The 21677-nt window shown below is 44.9% G+C and overlaps 1 protein-coding gene across 4 annotated transcripts in view; it reads left to right on the top strand.

Annotated features, from left to right (window-relative positions):
* csnk2b (casein kinase 2, beta polypeptide) overlaps positions 1–21677 on the top strand; it is a 72873-nt gene that overhangs the window by 28175 nt on the left and 23021 nt on the right. For all 4 annotated transcript variants that reach the window (XM_068009478.1, XM_068009479.1, XM_068009480.1 and 1 more), the window contains 3 exons: positions 95–177; positions 14507–14609; positions 17918–18033. In XM_068009478.1, the coding sequence (XP_067865579.1) occupies positions 95–177; positions 14507–14609; positions 17918–18033 (302 nt within the window). The remainder of the gene's footprint in view (positions 1–94; positions 178–14506; positions 14610–17917; positions 18034–21677) is intronic.

Raw genomic sequence — 21677 nt, forward strand, 5'->3', positions numbered from 1 at the left:
GCACTAACGTTAAGTTGAGGAACAGAGGCAGGCTGTACATGAGGGGCCTTGGTTTTCCTGGTCACTCACTCACACTCTCTCCTCCCTCTTTCAGAGGATACGAAGATGAGCAGCTCGGAGGAAGTGTCGTGGATCTCCTGGTTCTGTGGACTGCGAGGCAACGAGTTCTTCTGTGAGGTGAGTTTTCGAACGAGGGCTGGCTTCACATCAGCCAGCGCAGTAACTCACTTTCCAAGGATGGGGAGCCGTGGACTTTTGCGCTCTTTCTGGGGCCGGGTGTGGGGGTTGTTGCTGACCTCATCAAAGCAGTCCAGTTATTGGGGATCAGAACACAACTATACATGTTCATTCGCATTGGAAAGTTAGTGGGAGCTTGTAAATATTTTAAATGTAATTCGACCTCGCAATACAACACCAGTTATTATCATGTTGCTCGAATAACAGTTGATCAAATGTACTGTGTGGTACAGAGCCAAGATGGCCCCTAGTTTGCCAGTCAGCCACAGATGAGCAGGTTATTAAATTCAGTCTCGCAACTTTTCAGTCAACCTCTCTTGTGTAACTTTGCTCTCCCAAGCTACCTATGTTAGCTGTTGGCTACAACTGTCTCTTGTATCATTTCAACCAGTTCAACATCTCCCAAGTCTACACCCTATATGACATCTGCATCACTTGCTCCAGTGTTATAACCCCTACACTACCATATTCGCCAAGTTCTGGAGGAGTAGCTGGCAAGCTGCTTGCAAACAGAAACTGAGAACGTCAAGATTTTCTGGTGAATCCTCATCAGAATGAGCCAAACCCTTGAGGTGCAAAAGTGCGCCAGCATTGCATTCCTTTTGAGTTGCCAGCACTCCCTAACTCCTCAGGAATGCACTGTCTTCCCTTTCCTGTTCCCTTAAGTATAGGAGATTACGGGCTGATCTAACTGAGGTGTTTAAGATTTTAGAGTAGATAGAGAGGAATTATTTCCCCTGGTGGTGGTGTCCAGAAATAAAATTATAGTTAGGCTGGTGAGGGTGATGTCAGCAACACTTCTTCACACAAAGGGTAGTGGAAATCTGCGCCACTCTCCCCAAAAAGCTGTTGAGGCTGGGGGTCAATTGGAAATCTCAAAACTGAGATTAATTGATTGTTTTTGGGCAAGGATATTAAGCGTTCCAGAACCAAGACAAGTGGAAGGAGTTAAGTTACAGATCAGCCATGATCCAGTTGAATGGCAGGACAGATTTGATGGGCTGAATGGCCTGTTCAGATAGTCCTTTGAGGACTGTCTTAATAACTTGGATTCATCACACCTGCATAACTGCAGTCTTTCAACATAGTCAGTCGAAATTGGTTTTGTTTTCTAGATCTGATTTTGCAGTAACACCAGATGAACGTGATTTGTTTGCTCTGAAAGTGAAGGTTAAACTGGATATATTGCATAATGGTGCTGCCCTCCTATCATGCAGTTCTGGTGTGCTGCGCTCAAGCTGCTGTTTCCTGTTTGGTGCCCAGAGCATTCCATTTCTCCATACTGACGGCAACGTTGACTGCAGCATACTTTCAATCTCCAGCATCATGTACAGGAAGCGCTGGGCATGCCCCTCAACTCTTTGTCGATGTTCTATTTTGTGAAGAATATTGTTGCCGTTTATTTACTTCTAGTGTTTTATTTATTTGCTTGAATATTGTTTTGCTGATTTTAACCCAAAGCTTTGTGCTGACATTCAGTTTTAGTTCAGCTGCAGAAAACATGAATTTGCTCACTGCCAATTTCAAATGATTGCTGATCCAAGGTCAGATAAGAGAAAATTAACTTGATAGACTGTTTTCTAGCTGTTTTTACTGTGTCCTGCCCACCAGATGTGCCCTGTGTTTTTCTCTAGCAATGAATCAATCAAAATTCAGAACAACAGCTTGCATTTATATAGCACCTTTTAACATAGTAAAATCTCCCATGGCACTTTATGGGAGCATTAGACGACAATCTGAAACTGAGCCACATCAGATATTGGGACGTGAGACCAAAAGCTTGACCAAAGAGGTAGGTTTTAAGTATAGAACTGGAGAAAAGTTACGGCACAGAATGAGGCCATTTAGCCCATCGTGTCTCCGTTGGCTGAAAAATCTAGCCGTCCAATCTAATCCCACCTTCCAGCATCTGGTCTGTAGCGTTGCAGGTTACAGCATTTCAGGTACGTGTCCAGGTACCTTTAAAATGAGTTGAGGGTTTCTGCCTCCACCACTGATCCGGGTAGTGAATTCCAGACACCCACCACCCTCGGGGTGAAGTTTTTCCTCCTCTCCCCTCTAATCTGTTTTAAAATCTGTTTGAGTTTTAAAAGAGGACAGAGTGGTTTAGGGAGAGAGTTCCACAGCTTAGGGTCTAGGCAGCTGAAGCCACGGCCACCAGTGATGAGGTGATGGAAATTGGGAACACAAGAGGCTAGAATTGGAGGAAGTCTGATATCAGAGGGTTGTAGGGCTGGAGGAGGTTGCATAGTTAGGGAGGGGCAAGGCCATAGAGGCATTTGAATGCTGGAATGGAAATTTTAAAATCAAGGTGTTGCTGAATTGGGAGCCAGTTTTCGTCCATGAACAAAGGAACGAAGGGTATCAAAGTTAACTTAACGATCAATTAACCTTGTTTATGATTCCCCTCAAGGATCTCATCATTGTTAACCCCTTGCCAGCTGCTGGTGACTCCTGGAAAGTACATGAGCATTAAATTGCATCCCAACTTGAGTTGAGTGCCGAAGGGAGAAAGAAAAGCCAGACACTTGTTGCAGATTAGCTGGGAGGCCGTCAACAAAAATATGTTGCATTAAAAAGCAAGAACTCAGCGAGAAAGATCCATCTGTGCTTAACTAGGAAAGTTAAGGATAGTATTGGATTAAAAGAAGAAGCTCATAATGATGCAAAGAATAGTAGTAAGCCTGAGTGTTTCAAAAACAGCGAAGGGCAGCCAAAAATTTGATTAAAAAAGGGAAAAATGGAATGAGAGAGTCAACGAGTCTGGAACATAATCAGATTTTAAGAGCTTTAACAATTCTATAAAAAGGAGAGTAGTTCAAGTAAGCATTGGTCCCTTGGCAGAGACAAAATTTTCGTGGGGAATGAAAGAAATGGCAGGGATGTTGAAAAATATTTTATATCTGTCTTCATAGTAGAAGACACAAATTACATACCAGAATAGAGGGTAACCAAGAGGCTAATAAGAGTGAGGAAATTACATTAATATCAGCAGAGAAAAAGTATTGTAGCAACTTGAGGGAGTAAAACCAACAAATCCCCAGGACCTGATGGCCTATATCTTAGAGCTGTAAAAGAGGTAACTGCAGAGGTCAAACAAGGCAAAGGAATACACGATTAATGGGAAAATACTGGGAAGTGTAGAGGAAGTGAGGGACTTTGGAGTGAATGTCCACAGATCCCTGAAGGTAGTAGGACAGGTCAATAAGGTGGTTAAGAAGGCATATGGAATCCTTTCCTTTATTAGGCGAGGGATAGAAATACAAGTACAGGAAGGTTATGCTGGAACTGTATAACTCATTGGTTAGGCCACAACTTGAGTACTGTGTGCAGTTCTGGTCACCTCATTACAGAAAGGATGTAATTGCACTAGAGAGGGTACAGAGGAGATTTACGAGGATGTTGCCGGGACTGGAAAATGCAGCTATGAGAAAAGATTGGATAGGCTGGGGTTGTTCTCCTTGGAGCAGAGAAGGCTGAGGGGAGATCTGATTGAAATGTACAAACTTTTGAGGGACCTGGATAGAGTGGAGGTGAAGGGTCTAGTCACCTTAGCAGAGAGGTCAGTGATGAGGGGGCATAGATTTAAAGTGATTGGTAGAAAAATTAGAGGGGAGATGAGGAAATATTTTTTCACCCAGAGGGTAGTGATGGTCTGGAACTCTCTGCCTGAAAAGGTATTTGAGGCAAAAACCCTCAATTCATTCAAAAGGAGTCTGGATATGCACCTCAAGTGCCGTAAGCTATAGGGCTATAGGCCAAATGCTGGAAGGTGGGATTAGAGTAGGTGGATTGTTTTTCGGCCGGCACAGATACGATGGGCCAAATGGCCTCTTTCTGTGCCTTAAACTCTCTATGATACTATGATGGTGGATGCACTGGTTATAAATTCCCTAGATTCTAGAACGGTCCCAGCGGATTGGGAGTTATCAAATGTAACAATATTCAAGAAAGAACGGTGGGAGAAAACTGGGAACTACAGGACCAGTTAGCCTGATATCAGTCATCGGGAAATTGTTGGAATGTATTGAGGATTCTTCAGTAGCAACTTTCAAACCCTTGGCCTCCAGCACCAGAACACGGGTCTGCAACCTGCGTCTCCGGAGTCGCATGCAGCTCTTCAACATCTCATTTGTGGCTCCCACCCCTTTCCAGTTGAATTCTGTTAGTGAAAAAAGCAGATTTTGTTTTTAAAAGTCTGTTTGCTGACATGACCACTAGCTGGCGCAGTACTGGCAGATGCGCAAATGTAGCCTCAGGTGACAGAAATGTCACTGTCTGCGATGTCTTAGGTAGCTGCCAGTAATAAAATGGCGCTGCTCAATATGACACAAAAAGTGAATTGAACCCAAGCCCCCTCACCCCTCAATGGCTGTGACTGCTGCCTCCACCACCCCCCCCCCCCCCCCCCCACCCTCCAAACAGTACCCGGCACCATCCCACGATCGCTGCCTCAATTGCCACTTTCACTTTCCCACTCCTTCGCATGACATTGGCTTCATTCGCTGCTCCATTCTGCCTCACCAGTCCCTCCACCCCCCCCCCCCCCCCCCCCACCCCCCATCCTTTCACTTCTCCAGGCGGTGAGGATGGAGTGGTGAGCAGATGGGCACGGGAGGGAGCAGGGAAGAGAAGCGGCAATTGGGGCCATTGAGGTGTGAGGTGACAGTTGGACTTCATTACGTCTGACCTTGTTACGTGGCGATGTTGGTGCGCGCATGCGCGAATTCATACTGGCAAGCTGTTAAATGTTCGGAGGTGCTGATGACGTTGGCAATCGCTCTGCGTTGTCAGGAGACGCCTCAAAAAAAAAAAAAATTTAAGTCAAGGAAGTGTTACGACCAAGAGCTGTATTTTTATTGTGGGGATAAAAAGCTAATCATTATGCTGCAGTCTGTGGTTTCTGATGATTATTTTAACGAAAATCATTATGCTCAAAATAAACCTGTTTGACTGCTGTAGCAACACCATGATTATAGGTAATACCTTTGGCTTGAGAAGCAGGTTTTATGGTTGAAACCATTATTGTTTCTATTATAGCTGAGATGATAAATTATTCCTAATGTGCTTTGGGAACATTTTTTTAATTGAGAATCCATAGCCGAAATAATTCTTAATTCTACGCATCTTAAGTTATAGTTTGTTTTAAAGATAACTTTACTGACAAAATTATAGTTCAAACAAAAATCAAAAGTGTTTGAGTTAGGTCTATTTTAATTTAATAATTTTTCCTGCTGATGCATAAATTCAACTCAATAATTTGAGAGGGGTAGTGAAGAGGAAAATACGTCTGGCAAAGCTAATAGAATGGCAGTTATAATGTAAAAGGAACTGGCACGTAAATAGTAAGCGGGTAGTGAGAATTGGGGTGGGGCCTATTAAGGATTGAGAGTAATATGTTTCAAGGCACAGGGCAAGTCTAGAATACTTAATGGGTACTCTGTATCGGTGTTTACTGAGCAAGAGGGTGCTGACAAAATATCGGTAGACGCGCAGATGTGAGAGGTAATGGGTGGGGTGAAAATTTATAGGATGTACTTGAAAGGCTGCTGAAGGCTGTTTAGAGTGCATAAGTCACCTGGTCTGGATGGCTTGCATCCCAGGATTCTAAGGGAAATGGGAGTGGAGATAGCGCAAGTGCTTGCCATAATCTTTCAATCTTCCCTGGATATAGGGGAGGTGCCAAAGGATTGGAGAGTGGCAAATGTGACACCCTTCTTCAAGAAAGGGTGTAAGGACAGCCCTAGCAACTAGTCTGGTCAGTTTCATGACCTGGAACTTTCTGCCCACAAGGGTGGTGGAAGCGGAGACAATCAATGACTTCAAGAGGAAGTTGGATGGCCACTTGAGAGAAAGAGACTTGCAGGGCTGCGGGGATCGAGCCAGGAAGTTGGACTGACAGCATCGCTCTGTGGAGAGTCGGCATGGGCTTGATGGGCCGAATGGCCTCCTTTTGTGCCATAAATCACTCTGACTCTATGACCTTTATGGCTCAGCCACAACTAGTGTACCACATCCAGTTCTGGTCGTCACTTTAGAGAAGATGTGAGGATCCTTAAGAGGATGCAGAGGAGGTTTAGCAGAATGGTTCCAGGGATGAGGGATTTTAGCTGCAAGGTTGGATTGGAGAAGCTGGGGTTGTTCTCCATGGAGCAAAGGAGATTGAGGGAAGATTTGATAGAGGTATACAAGAGTGACCGGTTTGGGTAGGGTAGACAAAGAAAAGCTGTTATAAATAAAAACAAGAAATGCTGGAACCACTCAGCAGGTCTGGCAGCATCTGTGGAAAGAGAAGCAGAGTTAACGTTTCGGGTCAGTGACCCTTCTTCGGAACTGACAAATATTAGAAATGTCATAGGTTATAAGCGAATGACGTGGGGGTGGGGCAAGAGATAAGAAAGGAGAAGGTGTAGATTGGAAAAGGCCACATAGCTGACCAAAAGGTCATGGAGCAAAGGCAAACAATATGTCAATGGTGTGTTGAAAGACAAAGCATTAGTACAGATAAGGTGTTAATGGACTGAAGATTGAACAGCAGCAAGTGCAAACATGAAAAAAAACAGTGGGTAAGCAAACTGAACAAACTAAGATGAAATGAAATAAATGCAAAAAAAAAAATTGTAAAAAATGTAAAAAAGAAAAAAATAACTAAAAATGAAAGTAAAATGGGGGGCTGTCATGCTCTGAAATTATTGAACTCAATGTTCAGTCTGGCAGGCTGTCATGTGCCTAATCGGTAGATGAGATGCTGTTCCTCGAGTTTGCGTTGATGTTCACTGGAACACTGCAGCAATCCCAGGACAGAGATGTGAGCATGAGAGCAGGGGGGAGTGTTGAAGTGGCAAGCAACCGGAAGCTCAGGGTCCTGCTTGCATACTGAGCGGAGATGTTCCGCAAAGCGGTCACCCAGTCTGCGTTTGGTCTCCCCAATGTAGAGGAGACCACATTGTGAGCAGCGAATACAGTATACTACATTGAAAGAAGTACAAGTAAATCGTTGCTTTACCTGAAAAGGAGTGTTTGGGGCCTGGGATAGTGAAGAGAGAGGAGGTAAATGGGCAGGTATTACACCTCCTGCGATTGCTATTTCCGTTAGCTGATGGTATAAGAACTAGGGAACACAGATTGAAGGTTTTGAGCAAGATATGCAAAGGGAATGAGAGGAAGAACCATTTTATGTAGCGAGTGGTAATGACCTAGAACGCTCTGCCTTTGAGGGTGGTGGAAGCAGAGGTGATTGACTTCAAAAGTAAATTGGATGAGCGCTTGAGGAAAATAAACTTAGAGCCAATTGGATAGAGCCGGGGAGTGGGACTGATTGGATTGCTCGGCAGAGAGCCAGCATGGACTCAATGGGCTGAATGACCTCCATTTGTGCTGTATGGCTCTGACTCTGTGCACATTATGCATTCTACCAGAGACACTTGACAATTTATGTATTTGGTTTCGAAATGCCGAACTTTAGTCTTGCAGTCCCAGTGGTTTTTATTTTCAGCAAATTTTTAAAAAGGTTCTTCTGGTTTTAAAACAAAAGGTTGCTGACCACTGGCCTGGAAGAACCAGGTCAGAAGACGCATGGGAGAGCCACCCCCTGCAAGTTCCTCTAAGCCATGCACCATCCAAACTCGGAACTATATTGCCATTTCTTCATAGTCACTGGGTCAACCTCCTGGAACTCCCTCCCTGTTGTCGCTGTGGCAGCTCAAAACAGGGCATCCAGGAGGTGTCATGGGCCATCAGCAGAAGCAGAATTGTATTCAACCACAATCTGTAACCTCATGACCCAGCATATCCCTCACTCTACCATTACCCTCGAGCCAAGGGATCAACCCTGGTTCAATGAAGAGTGCAGGAGGGCATGCCAGGTGCAGCACCGGGCATACCTCAAAATGAGGTGTCAACCTGATGAAGCTACAACACAGGGCTACTTGTATGGCAAACAGCAGAAGCAGCATGCAATAGACAGAGAGCTAAGGGATCTAACAATCAATGGATCAAATCTTAAGCTCTGCAGTCCTGCCACATCCAGTCATGAATGGTGATGGACAATTAGACAACTAACTGGAGGAGGCGGCTCCACAAATATCTCCATTCTCAGTGATGGAGGAGCCCAGCACATCAGTGCAAAAGATAAGGCTGAAGCGTTTGTGACCACCTTCAGCCAGAAGCTCCGAGTGGATGATCCATCCGCCACCTCCTGACGTCTCCGGCATCACAGATGCCAGTCTTCAGCCAATCCGGTTCACTCCACCTGGTATCTAGAAACAGCTGAAGGCACTGGATATTGCTAAGTCTGGGTGCTAATAACATCCCAGCTGTCGTACTAAAGACGTGCGCAGAACTACCTGCGCCCCTTGCCAAGCTGATCCAGTATAGCTACAACACTGGCATTTACCCGACAAAAAGGACAAATCCAATCCGACCAGTTAACCCCCCCCCCCCAATCTACTCTTGATCAAAGTGATGGAAGGTGTCGTAGACAATGCTATCAAGTGCCACTTAAAAGAGCAACCACCTGCTCACCGATGCTCAGTTTGGATTCTGTCAGGGCCATTCGGCTCCTGACCTCATTGCAGCCTTGGTCCAAACATAGACAAAAGAGCTGAACTCTAGAGGCGAGAGTGATTGCCCTTGATATCAAGGCAGCATTTGATGGAATGTGGCTTCAAGGAGCCCTAGCAAAATTGAACTCAGTGGGAATCGGGGGGTAATTCTCCACTGGTTGGAGTCATACCTAGCACAGCGGAAGATGGTTGTTGGAGGCCAGTCATCTCAGCCCCAGGAGTTCTTGAAGATAATGCCCTAGGCCCGACCATCTTCATCTGCTTCATCAATGACCTTCCCTCCATCATAAGGTCAGAAGTGGGGCTGTTTGCTGCTGGTTGGTACTGAAGATTGTACATTCGCAGCTCCTCAGATACTGAAGCAGCCAGTGTCCATATGCAGCAAGACCTGGAAAACATTCAGGCTTGGGCTGATAAATGGCAAGGTACATGCCTGGCACTTGTGTGGCACAAAATGACTATCTCCAACAAGACAGCATCTAACCATCACCCCTTGATGTTCAATGGCATTACCATTGCTCAATCCCCCACTATTAACATCCTGGGGGTCACCATTGACCAGAAATAGACCTGAAGCAGCCACATAAATGCTGTGGCTACAAGAGCAGATTAGAAGCTGGGAATTGTGCAGCAAGTAATTCACCTCTTGGCTCCCCAAAGCCTGTCCATCATCTGTAAGGCACAAGTCAGGAGTGTGAAGGAATACTCTCCACTTGCCTGGATGGGTGCAGCTCCAACAACACTTTAAGCTCAACAACATCCAGGACAAAGCAGCTCCCTTGATTGGTACCCCATTCACTCTTTCCAACACCAACTGACAGTGGCAGCAGTGTGTACCATATATACAAGTAGCAACTCACCACACCTCCTTCAACCTTCCATACCCGTGAGCTCTTCCACCTAGAAGGACAAGGACAGCAGACGCATGGGAGCCCCACCACCTGCAGGTTCCCCTACAAATCTCTCACTGTCATGGCTCGGAGCTATATCCCTGTTCCTTTGCTGTTGCCAGATCAAATTCCTGGAACTCCCTCCTTAACAGCACTGTGGGTTTCCCGCACCAGATGGACTATAGTGGTTCAACAAAACAGCTCGCCACCACCTTAAGGGAAATTAGGCAGAGGTGCCGCTCACATCCATGAACAAATTTTTTTTTCAAAGTCTTAGTATTATAGAATGGTTACAGCACAGAAGGAGGCTATTCGGCCTGTTCTGTCCGTGCCGGCTCTCTGCAAGAGCAACTCATGCAGTCCTACTCCCTCGCCTTTTCCCTGTAGCCCTGCCAATTTTTTCCTACAGATAATTATCCAATTGTTTTTTGAAAACAACGATTGAATCTGCCTCCACCACATTCTCACCACTCGCTGTGTAAAAAGTTTTTCCTTATGTCACCTTTGCTTCTTTTGCCAGTCACCTTCAGTCGGTGTCCTCCAGCTCCCGACCCTTCCGCCAATGGGAGCAGCTCTCCCTATGTCCAGACCCCTCATGACTTAAGAACATATGAACTAGGAGCAGGAGTCGGCAATTCAGCCCCTTGAGCCTGCTCCGCCATTCAATACGATCGTGGCTGATCTCATCTCTGCCTCAACTCCACTTTCCTGCCCGTTACCCATAACCCTTCAACCCATTACTAATTAAAAAATCTGTCTATTTCCTCAAATCTACTCAATGTCCCGACATCCACTGCACTCTGGGGTGTTGAATTCCACAGACTCATGACCCTTTGAGAGAAGTAATTTCTCCTCATCTCTGTTTTAAATCTGCTACCCCTTATCCTAAAACTATGACCTCTCGTTCTAGATTGCCGCACCAGAGGAAACATCCTCTCTACGTCTACTTTGTCGATCCCCTTAATCATCTTGTATACCTCAATTAGATCTCCTCTCATTCTTCTAAACTCTAGAGAGTAAAGGCCTAAACTGCTCAATCTCTCTTCATAAGACAAGCCCCCCCCCCCCCCATCTCTGGAATCAATCTAGTGAACCTCCTCTGAACTGCCTCCAGTGCAACTATATCCCTCCAAGTAAGGGGACCAAAACTGTACGCAGTACTCCAGGTGTGGTCTCACTAATGCCTTGTACAGTTTCAGCAGCACTTCCCTACTTTTATACTCTATTGCTTTAGCAATAAATGACAAAATTCCACTTGCCTTCCTTATTACCTGCTGCACCTGCAAACTAGTTTTTTGCGATTCATGCACGAGGACACCCAGATCCCTCTGTACTGAAGGACTCTGAAGTTTCTCTCCATTTAGATAATTTGCCTTTCTATTCTTCTGACCAAAATGGATAACCTCTTACTTATCCACATTAAACTCCATTTGCCAAATTATGGCCCATTCACCTAACTTGTCCATATCCATTTGTAATTATCTTCTTTCTTTATTGCAACTTACTATCCCACCTATTTTAGTGTCATCTGAAAATTTGGCTATAGTACCTTGTATCCCTGCATCCAAGTCATTAATATAGATCGTAAATAGTTGGGGCCCGAGGACCAAATCCTGTGGCGCCCCACTAGTTATATCTTGCCAACCAGAGCTCCTCCATTCTATCCTCGTAACTGAAGTCTCTCATCTTGGAACTATTCTCGTGCATCTTTTCTGCACCCTGCCTAATGATTTCACATCCTTCCTAAAGTGTAGTGCCCAGAATTGGACACTATACTCCAGTGGAGGCTGCACCATTGTTTCATAAAGGTTCATCATAACCACCTCGCCTTTGTACTCTACGCCTCTAGTTATAAAGCCCAGGATCTCATATGCTTTATTAACCATTTTCTCAGCCTGCTCAATGATTTGTGCACCTAGGTCCCTTTGCTGCTGCATCCCTTTGAAAATTGTATCCTTTATTTTATATTGCCTCTTCTCATTCAAAGTCACTATGCTTTTACAAAAGTACAGTCGTTTTTAAAAAAAATGTTATTAGGGTAGATAAAGGGCAGCCAGTAGATGTAATGTACTTGAATTTCCACAAGGCATTTGATAAAGTGCTGCACTAGAGGTTAATACGCAAGATAAGGGCTCATGGAGTTAGGGTAATATATTGGCATGGATAGAGGATTATTAATGGACAGGTATCAGAATAGGGATAAACGGGGCATTTTCAAGTTGGCAGGCTGTGACTAGTGGAGTGCCACACGGATCAGTGGTGGAGCCTCAGCTACTTAGAATCTATATTAGTTACTTAGAAGAAGAGACAAATAGTTATGTATCTAAGTTCGCTGGTGATTATAAAGCTAGGTGGGAATGCAAGTTGTGAGGAGAACACAGGCTGAAAAGAGATATAGGCTGGTTAAATGAGTGGGTAACAAGGTGACGTGCTATGATGTGGGGAGGTGAAGGGTTATTCACTTTGGTAGTAAGAATAGAAAAGCAGAATATTGTTTAAATGGTGTGCAACTTGTAAATGTTGTTCAGAGGGTCTTTGGTGTACTTGTACAAGGAATGCAAAAAGTTAGTGTGCTGGTACAGCAAGCAATTAGGATGGCAAATGGCATGTTGGCCTTTATTGCAAGGGGATTGGAGTACAGGAATAACGAAGTCTTGCTACAATTGTACTGGGCTTTGGTGAGATCACACCTGGAATACTCTGCAGTTTTGGTCTCCATATCTTAAGGAAGGATGTAAATGTGTTGGAGGCGGTTCAGAGGCGGTTTACTAGATTGATACCTGGAATGAGCGGGTTGTCTTGAGGAAAGGTTGGACAGACTGGGCTTGATTTCACTGGAGTTTAGAAGAGTGAGGGGAGGCTTGATTGAAGTTTATAAGATCCTGAATGGTCTTGACAAAGGATGTTTCCTCTTGTGGGTGTGTCCAGAACTAGGGGGCACTGTTTTAAAATTGGAGATTGCCTTTTTAGGACCGAGATGAGAAGAAAGTATTTCTCTGAGGGTTGTGCGACTTTGGAACACTGCCCTCAAAAGGTGGTGAATATTTTTAAGACGGAGGTAGATGGATTCTTGTTAGGCAAGGAAATCAAGAGTTGTCAGTGGTAGATGGGAGTGTGAAATTCAAAACACAAACAGATCAGTCATGATCTTATTGAATGGCAGAGCAGGCTTGAGGGGCTGAGTGGCCTACTTCTCCTAATTTGTATGTTTGTATGTTATACTTGCCTTGGAGGTGGTCCACCTGAGGTTCATTAGATTGGTTCCTGGGATGAGAAGGTTGTCCTGTGATAGGCTAACTGAATTGAGCCTATACTCTCTGGCATTTAGCAGAATGAGAGGTGATTCCATTGAAACATTCAAAATTATGAAAGGGCCTGACAGGGTAGAGACTGAGAGTTTGTTTTTCCCCGGCTGGGGAATCTGGAACACGGGTCCAGCCTCAGGATACATGGCTGATCATTTTGAACTGAGATGAGAAAGTTCTTCACTCGGAAGGTTGTGAATTAGTGGAATTGTCTGAGGATTGTGGATGCTCCAATGTTGAGTATATTCAAGACTGGGATGAATAGATTTTTGATCTCTGAGAACCAAGAGATGTGGGGAGTGGATGGGGAAAATGGAGTTGAGGCCAGAGATTGTATTGAATGGAGAAGATGGCTCAAGGGGCCATATGGTCTGCTCCTTCTCCAAGTTCTTATGCTCTGTCTCTTTACTTTGGGACTGAAGGTGAATAACCACGCATATCTGTGTCAATGTTGCTCAAATTGGCCTGTGCTAAAGGGTTAAATTCTAAGGACAGTCATAGACTGCATTTGTTTTCCTTGAGTACTTAACATTAATTGATCATCTGATTGAGGTGTTTAAGATTTGATAGGGTAAGTAAGAGTGAAATTATTTCCTTGGGTAGGAGGGGAATCTCCTTCAAATTAGAGCTAGGCCATTCAGGGGTGATAGCAAGAAGTGCTGTTTCACACGCAGGATGTGGGAATCTGGCACTCCAAAAAAAAAAAAAAAAAAATCTGTTGAGGCTGAGAGTCAGTTGAAAGTTTCAAGTCTGAGATTGATTGATTTTCATTAGGCAAGGGTGTTAAAGGCTGCAGAATCAAGGCAGGTGAATTTAGTTAAGTTTTGGATCAAGGGGGCTGAATGGCCTGATCCTATGTTGCAAACTGACACTTAAACTGCAGAAATGCGTTTGTTTTTTTTTGTGCTGATTTGCCTCAGGAAGTCCTGTACAAAAATGTGCGCTGCCTAATTCACCCAAACGGGGGGGGGGGGAGGGGAGGGGAGGGGAGGGGGGGGGCAAACTTCCAATCCTTGCAGGCCAACAAGATTTGTCCAGGCTGTTGTTAAATCTGTTTGTAATCTTTAGCTTCACTTGGGGGCACCTCAAACTTTCTTTCCTCTTTTCCAAACAAAACTAACCTGGTTTCCCTTGCCAGTTTGAATGTCTCAAAGAGAAGGCTCGCTGCTGCAGAGCAGTAAGAGGGTTTAATCGCTGAACAGTGAATTAGTCCCACCAGATTAACAATCGACTGGAGAGTGGCAGTCTTTGCTTCGGGTTTAAGTCAGAGGTCACTTTCTTGTCTCCTGCAGCTTATGGTAAAGCTGTAAGTGGTTGCTTTCTCCATTTCCACACCCCACCCCCACCGACTCAGCATCCCATATCTCAACATATTCTTGTGTTTGACCAAATATTTAGGTTGATTATATTTACTGGAGTTGTATGTTGAGTTGGTGTGAGGTTGTTCATTTAGTAGCTGTGGATGATGTTTTGCACCCTCCCATGTGTCTGTTTATCTGTGTTTCTCTAGGTTGATGAAGATTATATTCAAGACAAGTTCAATCTGACTGGACTGAATGAGCAGGTGCCTCATTATCGTCAAGCATTGGACATGATTCTTGACCTTGAGCCTGGTATGTTATAACGCTGGCAGTGATGTCTCGATGTTGGGTCTGTGTTGCTTGACGTGCTCCCGGTGGTCATTTGCAGCCCAGCTGCCCTGTCACTCTGGCTGCCCCACCCCTGCACCACTCCCCACAGATGCATGTTGCTGCTTCAGCTCTAGGTGTGTGTATTCGGCATGATGTTGTTAGAGCTGGGTTTCAGTGTGAATCCATCCCCCCCCCCCCCCTCCTCCCCACACACACACAGACACACCTCATGCCTTTGGGGACCTCCCCACATAGGTGAAGTTGGGGTTAAGACACGTTGACTAAGGTGTGGAAGGAAAGCCCATCCTTTCTTTGCCAAGTGTCACGACAAGCACTCCCCAAAGTTAAGTACAGCACAGGCAAGTAAAAGGTGCGTTAGTGTTTTGGGTTGGACTCTTTTTTTTTTTCAAATAATCTGTGCTGTTTCCAGGTTTTCCCCCATCAAGCTGGGAGCTTCGAGAGGGAGAATTTTTCCAGTGCAGTTCTTCTACCAGAAGGTGGTGCTATTAGCTACAATATGCCTCAGCTCCGAACTCCAGACACAGCCAACTTGTACCATTGTAACATTTTCCAATTCTCCTTCTGCATGAGATCACCAACTTGGAGCAGAACTAAGCGTGGCTTTGTGACATGGACCTGTGCCCACTTGGATTTGGATTAAAACTGTCGGAACAAATTTCCTTTGGCCGAATGCAGCCAGAAGGAGTATTCATCTTGCCAGTCTGGGCATGGATTTGAAACCATTTCCCAAAGATGAAAAACTGGCATGTTCATCTATTTTACTGTGGGTAATTTTTTCCGAGCTCAAAACCCCTGATGCAAAGTCTGCCAACTTGTGTCGTATCAGTCAGTGTTTCCTACTGCAGTGTGGTTTGTCTTTTTTTTGTTCTGTTGTGCTTCCTCGGTCAAGCTGCTGTCACGGCCATCTGGCCTGTGCTTTGCTGACTGAAGAACAGCATTTCGGACCAACAGGCTCTTGCAACTCAGCTTGTTTTGTGCAGGATCCCTGCCTTCTGTGCTTCATGGGAAACTGTGCAGTCGGCAAGAGGCGCCAGGGCATGAGAGGCTGACTGTACCACCTCCTCCTTCACTGTGTGGAAGAGCAGCTGGTATTTGCTTGGCAGTTCCCCACAGTGACTCGCTCAGGAAGGCGGTGGTATGCGGAGAGATGGTATCAAGGAAGGACTGTCATTTATACTTTCTCGATCTCAGACATCCCAAAGCACTTCACATCCAATGAAGCATTTTGTTGAAGTGTAGACACACTTGTAATGTAGGAAACAGTGCAGCCAGTTTGTGCACAGTGAGCTCCCACAAACAGCAATATGATAATGTCCATATTCTGTTGATTTAGGGATAAATATTAGCCAGGACTCCAGGCTGCTCTTCACAATAGCGTCCTGGGGTCTTTTTACATCCACCTGAAAGCGCAAGCGGGCCTTCGGTTTTAACATCTCAACTTAATGAGGGCGTCGCCGGCAGTGCAGGGCTCTTCCGACAGTGCTGCATTGGAGCATCAGTAGATTCTGGGCTCAAGTCTCTGCAGTGAGGACTTGAACCCATGACGTTGTGATGCTGAGTCTAGGATTTTTGTAATGACCAGCTAATGTTTATGACACTGAGTCCTTTGCCTTCCTATCAACATCATGGGGTTTACAATAAACTGAACCCAGCCATATAAATACTGTGGCTTCAAGACCAGGTCAGAGGCTGGGAATTTTGCGGCGAGTAACTCCCCTCCTGTCTCCCCAAAGCCTGCCCGCCATCTGCAAGATACAAGTCAGGGGTGTAATGCAATACTCTCCACTTGCCTGGATGGGTGAAGCTCGACACCATCCAGGACAAAGCAGCCCGCTTGATTGACATCTCATCTACCACCTTAAGCATTCACTTCCTCTACCACTGCTGCACAGTGGCAGTGGTGTGTACCATGTATGAAATTAACTGCTGCGACTAGCCAAGGCTCCTTCGACAGAACCTTCCAAATCCATGATCTCTACCTTCTAGAAGAACAAGGGGAGCAGGCACATGGGAGCAGCACAACCTGCACGTTCCCCTCTGAGTCGCACACCATCCTGACTTGGAATTACTATTGCCGTTCCTTCATCGTCGCTGGTTCAGAATCCTGCAACTCCCTCCCTAACGGCACTATGGGTGTACCTACACCACAAGCACTGCATCAATTCAAGAAGCAGCTGCTGGGCAATAAATGCTGGCCTTGCCTGCAACGCTCACTCTGCATGAATCAGTTTCAAAAATCCTAGTATTCCTGTGTGACACGTGTGTTCCAACAGTTTGTGCTGTCCTTGGTGTGTGGAAACCTGAAAGACCAAATTCCGCAGTGAATTCTACACTTTAGGAAGTAACAAGCATCTTTTACCATGCTCGGTGAATGAAGATTCAGCTGCGGCTGCAAACCTGCACAGAGTTCGCACTAACATTTTGTTAGTGAGTGAAATATTTGAGGATGTGCCCTGAATCTGCAGCTTATATCAGTGCGTGTAGCAAAAATTGACTGCCTTAAAGCAGTACACTTGCTGTGTGAGGCTCTTAATTCCAGCCATCCATTCATTTCATTCACCCTGGTGTACATCTCTAAATGTTCTCCACAGACACTGCTCCCCTCCCCAAATTTGGAGGGACAGAATTTTAACCATCCTATTGGGAGTGTATCTCTCAGTTCCTAGAATTTAACAGCACAGAAATCGGCCATTCAACTTAACTGGTCCATGCCCGTGTTTATGCTGTCTACAAGCCACCTCACCTCCACCCTATTGATATATCCTTCCATTCCTTTCTCCCTCTTGTTTATCTAGCTTCGCCATTAATCAGTCTGTGTTTGTCTCAACCATGCCTTGTTCCGTGTTCTCTCCACACTCTAGGTAAAGACGTTTATCTTTAATTCCCTATTGGATTGGTTAGTGACTATCTTATGTTTTTGGCAATAGGGTTTTGGTCTCCCCCACAAGTTGAAGCATCTTCTCTACCCTGTCGAACTGTTCTATAATTTTAAAGACCTCTATCAGATCAGCCTTTAGCCTTTGCTTTTCAACAGGAAAAAGCCCCACCTGTTCAGTCTTTCCTGATGAGTATGTTTCTTACTGACAGATTAAAGGTTGTGAACTCTATTTCCATGATTTTAAGAACTAAATATTTATCAAAACCAGGTGGATGAAATGTAAATCTTTTTCTCCATCCTGCACCACTTTGCTAGTGGAGAATTGTTTTCTTTGGAGAGGTGTGCTGTGTTAGTGTGGTGTTGCCTGACATTTCAATGTTGTCGTTACCAGATGAGGAGCTGGAGGACAATCCAAACCAGAGTGACCTGATCGAGCAGGCTGCTGAGATGCTGTATGGACTGATCCACGCCCGCTACATTCTCACCAACCGAGGGATTGCACAGATGGTAGGTTCGCCAAAAGTCTTTCCCGGTGTAAGTCTGCCTCGGAGCTTTTGAATGCAGAAGGCAAAAGGGGGAAAAGCAAATCGGAGTTTGAAAGTTTTGGGCAAAAGACGCAGGGGGAATATAAGGGAGCTCTTTGTAATGCAGCAGGTGATAATGACCTGGAACTCGATGTGCACAAGGGTGGTGGAAGCAGAGATGATCCGTGACTTCAAGAGGCAGTTGAATGGCCACCTGAGAGAAATAGGCTTGCAGGGCTGTGGTGATCAAGCCAGGGATTGGGACTGACTGCATAGCTCTGCGGAGAGCCAGCATGGACTGGATGGGTCGAATGGCCTCCTATGCTGTAAATGACTGACTTTTTTCTGGACTTTTCGAGTCACACAGCATCCTAGAGCAGAAAGGGTTAATGTTTTAGGTGGGAACTTTTCATTAGATGCATTATATGCAAGCATTGTGTCTGAATTACGAAACAAGCCAAAAGGGAATTTCCCCTGTCTTCCTGCAGTGCATTCCCTATGGCAGAAGGTGGTGCAGGTGCACTGTGGACTCGTGTCTTGTAATCTCAGAATAATTACAACACAGAGGAGGCCATTCAGCCCATTGTGTCTGCACCAGCTCTCTGAGTGAGCAATTCACTTAGTGCCATTCCCCTGCCTTCTCCCCAAGCCCCTGTACATTCTTCCTTTTCATGTTGTTATCTAATTCCCTTTCGAATGCCTCAATTGAACCTGTCTCCACTAATGTCTCCAGCAGTGTGTTCCAGATCCTAACTTCTTGTTCAGTGGAAAGGTTTTTCCTCGTATTGCCATTGCTGCTTTTACCAATTAGCTTAAAATCTGCGCCCCCTCGTTCTCGATCCTTTCATGAGTGGGAACAGTTTCTCTCCATCTACTCTGTCCAGTCCCCTCATGATTTTGAATACCTCTATCAAATCACCTCTCAGCCTTCTCTTTAGGGAAAACAGTCCCAACTTATCCAGTCTATCTTCGTAAATGAAGTTTGTCATCCCTGGAACCATTCTCATGAATCTTTTCTGCACTCTCTCCAATGCCTTCACATCTTTCTTTAAATGCAGTGCCCTGAGCGTGTTCCAGCTGAGGCCAAACTAGTGTCTTATGCAAGTTTAACATAACCTCCTTGCTCTTGTACTCTATGCCCCTGTTAATGAAGGCTAGGATACTGTATACTTTATTAACCACTCTCAACCTGTCCTGCCACCTTTAATAACTTAAGCTCATATATACCAAGGTCGCTCTGTTCCTGCCCTCACTTTAGACTTGTACCCTTTATTTTGTATTGTCTCCCCACACTCTGACTACCAAAATGAGTCACTGTACATTTCTCTGCATTGAACTTCATCTGCCACTTGTCCGCCTATTCCACCAGCCTGTCTATGTCCTTTTTGAATTTCTATACTATCCTCCCCACAGTTCACAATGCTTCCAAGTTTCGTATCATAAATTTTGAAATTGTGCCTGGTATACCAAGGTCTAGGTCATAAATATATATCAGGAAGAGCAAGTGTCCCAACACTGATCCTTGGTGATCTCCACTACGTACCTTCCGCCAGCCCGAGAAACATCCATTAACCACTACTCTTTGTTTCCTATCACTCAGCCAATTTCATATCCATGTTGCTACTGCCCCTTTTATTCCATGAGCTATAACTTTGCTCACAAGTCTGTTTGGCACTGTATCAAATGCCTTTTGGAAGTCTATGCACACCAGGTAAACAGCATTGCCATCATCAAGCCTCTGTTACCACTTCAAAAAGCTCCAGAAAGTTAATTAAACACGATTCTCCATTAAGCAATCCATGCTGGCTTTCCTTAATTAAATGCATTTGTCCATGTGACTTAGTTTTGTCCCGCATTATTTTTTTCTTTAAGTTTCCCCACCACTGAGGGTAAACTAACTGGCCTGTAGTTGCTGGACTTCGATTTACATCCTTTTTTGGACAAGCTTGTAACATTTGTAATTCTCCAGTTCCTCCTGGCACCACTGAGTCTAAAGAAGACTGGAAAATTATGGCCACTGCCTCCGCAATTTCCACTCTCACTTCCCTCTGTATCCTTGAGTGCATCTGATCTGACCCTGGTGATTTATCCACTTTAAATGGGTAAATAACCTATCGAATACCTCCATCAATTTTAAATCCTCCTTATGTATTAGTTACCAACTATTTCACCATGGCCTGGGTAGCATCTTCTTCCTTGGTAAAGACAGATGCAAAGTATTCTTTTAATACCTCAGCTATTCCCCCTGCCCTCCATGTGTAAATCCCCCTTTTGGGCCCTATTCCATCTTTTACTGCCCCTTTACTATTTATATGCCGGTAGAAAACTTTGGAATTCCCTTTTATGTTAGATGCCAGTCTCTTCATTCTCTCTGTGCTTCTCTTATTTGCTTTTTTGCTTCCCCTCTCAGTTTTCTGTATTCAGCCTGGTTCTCCATTGTATTATCTGCCTGACATCTGTCATTAGCACACTTTTTCTTCTTCATCTTCATCTCTCTATTTTTTGTCATCCAGGTAGCTCTGGATTTTTTTGCCCTACCTTTCCCCTTGGAGGGAATATACCTTGACTCTGCCTGAATTATCTCCTCTTTGAAGGTACCCCATTCTTCAGCTACCGTTTTGTTTTCTTGCCAACCTTTGATTCCAATTTATTCAGCCCAGATCCATTCTTATACCCCATTGAAGTTAGCTTTCCCCCAGTTAGTTAATTTTATTCTATATTGTTCCTTGTCCTTTTCCATAGCCAACCTAACCCTTATGATATAATGATGACCGTGTCAATAATAATGTCCTCGGCCTGCCACACGGAACAATACAGCTTCAGGAGTCATGTTCCTGGTCCACAAGTACAGACTTGCTCACTAACCTTTCTTTTTTTTTAAACAATTGAGAACCACCAATCATTACAATAGTTTGAAGCTTTACTGCACTGAAATGGTTCAAGAGGCAGCTGTTGAACATGAATTGGATTTTTGGGTAGGTCAGCAGAGGTGTAGTCAAAGACAGGTTTAGAGACGCTGCCAGAGTTTGAGGAGTGAAGAAATCGGGAGTAGACATTGTTCGTTGCCATTGGGACCCATATTTATCATCCCCTCATCACTGAATGCATCCCCTGTGCTGTCATGGGCTGAATAAGCCTGTTCATAATCTTGACGCCAAGCTGTGCTGATGACCCCATATCCACCTCCATTGCAAAGGCCACCACTTAATATCACCCTCCTCCACCCTTGCCTCAGCCATCCTCATCCATGCTTTTGTCACCTGCAGGCCTGACTATTTGAATGCTCTCCTGACCTCCCAACATCTGCCCTCCCAAGAGCTTGAGCTCAGATAAAATCTCTGGTGCCCATATCCTATCCAGCACCAAGTCCTACTGGCCCATCATACCTGTCCTTGTCAACCTATATTGGCTTATGGTTCTGCAACATCTCCAGTTTAAAATTCCTATTTTTGTATATAAATCCTTTTGTGGCCTTGTCCCTCCCTATCTTTTGTAACCTCCCGAAAATGGTTCTCCCTCACACCACCACCCCTCCCTAGGTGTTCCTTAGGGATAGTGCAGGAAGGTGGAATTAAGGGAGATCAGCCATGATTGTATTGAATGGCGGAGCAGGCTCAAATGGCCTCA

Source organism: Heterodontus francisci, chromosome 29 (assembly GCF_036365525.1).
Source record: "Heterodontus francisci isolate sHetFra1 chromosome 29, sHetFra1.hap1, whole genome shotgun sequence".
In the NCBI taxonomy this organism is placed as follows: Eukaryota; Metazoa; Chordata; class Chondrichthyes; order Heterodontiformes; family Heterodontidae; genus Heterodontus; species Heterodontus francisci.